Here is a 2,818-nt window from a genome sequence, read left to right as displayed (position 1 = left end):
ATATATATACACACACATATATATATATATATATATATATATATACGTATACATGTATACGTATATATATACATATATACGTATATGTATATATACATATATACGTATATGTATATATATACATATATACGTATACATGTATATGTATATATATACATGTATATGTATATATATACATGTATATGTATATATATATATACATATATATGTATACATATATACGTATATATGTATACATATATACGTGTATATGTATATATATATACATATATATACATATATATGTATACATATATATACAGTATATATATATAGTTACAAGAGCCAGGTTACAGAAAGAATGTCTTCTGCTCCTAAAGAGTTCTGGGGAGAAATATTTTGATCAAACATGTTAACGATGCTACAAACAGAAAAAGTATTCCAGATGTTCTTAATGAAACGTTATTTTCCAATATTCTCTTTTGATGCTTTGAATGTTTCGATTGAACCCTCTGGAAAAACTCTTGTCCATCCTTGTTCTAGAGCAGGGGTGTCAAACTCACAAAAGAGGGCCAAAATTAAACCCTTTTTCAAACCAAGGGCCAATTTCTTCATCTACATTACCTCGAGTCAGATACCCGACATCTTTTCTTGGTTGCAGGTTCCTCACCAGTTTGACTGGTCTCAGTCCATGTTTCCTGCTGCACATTCTGCTTCATCATCAAAGACCACTGACAAAATTCAAGTGATAAAAGTAGTTTACATTGAACATCATGTTAGGGGCCAGATAATATGTCAACAAGGGCCACATTTGGCCCCCGGGCCTTGAGTTTAACATGTGTTGTAGAGGAACAATAACTCATGTAAGAAAACAAACCTACTGGTTTCAAACCATTAAACTCATGAGATCTGATAGCAGGGATGTTCTGGGTTAGGTTCCAGACTGGACCCTTTCATACGGCGTGCACTCCGTGTACGTGCGTGGGTGGTGCTTCAGTTTTGTCCTGCTATCCCAGGATCAGTTTTGGAGCAGCTCTGGTGTTGTAGCTTTAGATCAAACCTTGAAGACAGCGTTCTGTGCAGATGTCTCTAAACATCTGGTTGTCCTCGAAGCTCGTGTCGTGAATGACTCTCAGCTACAACAGCACCAACTTCAGCTCTACACGTGCACATAAGATTGATGGCTGTGGTGGCCATTTTGAATCAGTTGTAGACGTTTATCTAATAATTCATGGAGTTTCATTAAAATCAGGTGCTTTGGGAGATGTTTAGTCTTTTTGACGCAGGTAAAAGTTGTGTGCTTATAATTTTCATGTTTATTAAACAGCTTCTCTCAAAAATGTCCTCCTGATAATAAAAGTGGAGCTGAACAGCAGAAAGACAACGTTTGTGTTTGCCGTCGTCAGAAGCATGTGACCAGCTGTTTGCCTCTGATTTGTGCTTCTTCAGATGACGAGGACGGGATGGACGCGGCGGACAACGAGCGAAGGCCTCATTTCCCGCAGTTCTCCTACTCAGCAAGCGGGCGGGAATGAGCTCCGCTGCCTGGATCGATCCATCGTGGCCATTTTGAGGAAAACGCGTAGCCATTCTAGAACAAACCACCGGCCCCCCCTCTCTGTGTCCTCGCGGATGGAGGGGAAGTCTTCGTAGGGACTTTAAAAGAGGTTTTTGCACAGTGGGCTGGACTCAAACTGGTCTCCCACATTAAAAAAAGAGTCTGGGACATTTTCAGCAGAAGGCTGTTTCTGTTATTTATTGTTTCCTGTGGGTATGAAGCTGTCGAGCCAGGTTGTGTTCATCCCTTCTCCTTTGTCACTGCTGCCATTTGTCTCCTTTTCCTTTGACTTGTTGCACTGGGTTTGGAAGAGAACCGTTCCAGGAACAGGAACCAGAAGTGTTGCCTTACGTGTGCAGATGTTTGGCGTCGCGCCCACACCCTGGGTTTTGTTGTTTCCTTTGGGAGAGGCAGACGTGTTTTGGGTCAGTTACAGCTGAGCGTACGTGCATGGCTCGTGGGTCACTTGTTAAAAAACCAGGAGAAGATTCTTCCTCGTGTGGGGGCACACGTCCCTCGACCCCATGACAATAAATCTGCTTCAAGTTAAAAATGAAATGAGAATGGATGTTCATCGCTGCAGTTCCACCTGCTCTTTATTGTGACACATTAACTTGAAGGTTGTTGACTCTGCCTCACCGTGCACAGCTCGCTCACGCACAGAGCACAACCTCCGACCGCCAGAGGCCGTTCTTCCTCACCGCTCCTCCTCCTCCTCACCGCTGTAGAACTGGGCTGTTAACACGCCGCAGGGCTCCACCTTGTGCTGTCGTAGCACACACACATTTCTGCTTCACGTTGGACTGGAACTAAATCAGGTGGTGTGTTTTCTGAAACCACACTTCCACAAGAAAACATCTTTTCTGAGTGTCGTCGTGTGAGTCGATGAAAACGCTGCTCAGATTTGGAGCCTTCTGATGGTTTCAAACCACTGGAAGCAACATCTGCACCAGTCCATCACAGGGCTCTTCAACAAAACTGCTCAGGGGCCACAGTTACTGAAAGACGAGCGCTCAGGGGCCGGACACCCATAATAATAAGTAAAGAGCTGTGTGTTGTCATACAATGATGACATCAGTCTCTGCGTTTGACCCAGCACACCTGGGGTAACCAGGTGGAGCAGTGGGCAGCTGTGAGCGCCCAGGGAGCAGTTAGAGATGGTCTGCTCAGACACCACATGTGGCCCTGACGTGACCCTGTCGTGGGCCTGATGTGACCCTGACGTGACCCTGTTGTGGGCCTGACGTGACCCTGTCGTGACACTGACGTGACACTGACGTG

General features: G+C 44.0%; 2 protein-coding genes across 2 annotated transcripts in view; both read left to right on the top strand.

The window, feature by feature from the left end:
- Positions 1 to 2,395, top strand: part of akt3b (v-akt murine thymoma viral oncogene homolog 3b) — a 97,522-nt gene extending 95,127 nt beyond the window's left edge. The window contains exon 12 of the mRNA XM_037689999.1: positions 1,429 to 2,395. Coding sequence (XP_037545927.1) covers positions 1,429 to 1,514 — 86 coding nt within the window. The 3' untranslated portion in view covers positions 1,515 to 2,395. The remainder of the gene's footprint in view (positions 1 to 1,428) is intronic.
- Positions 2,396 to 2,694: 299 nt separating this feature from the next.
- Positions 2,695 to 2,818, top strand: part of fam161a (FAM161 centrosomal protein A) — a 15,737-nt gene continuing 15,613 nt past the window's right edge. Inside the window, exon 1 of the mRNA XM_037689899.1 lies at positions 2,695 to 2,727. Within this exon, the coding sequence (XP_037545827.1) occupies positions 2,695 to 2,727 (33 nt within the window). The remainder of the gene's footprint in view (positions 2,728 to 2,818) is intronic.

The sequence above is a fragment of the Nematolebias whitei genome, chromosome 16, assembly GCF_014905685.2.
Source record: "Nematolebias whitei isolate Nwh7 chromosome 16, NemWhi1, whole genome shotgun sequence".
Taxonomy (NCBI): domain Eukaryota; kingdom Metazoa; phylum Chordata; class Actinopteri; order Cyprinodontiformes; family Rivulidae; genus Nematolebias; species Nematolebias whitei.
The sequence above is the reverse complement of the archived record's forward strand: the minus strand, read 5'-3'. Positions and strand labels throughout refer to the sequence as shown.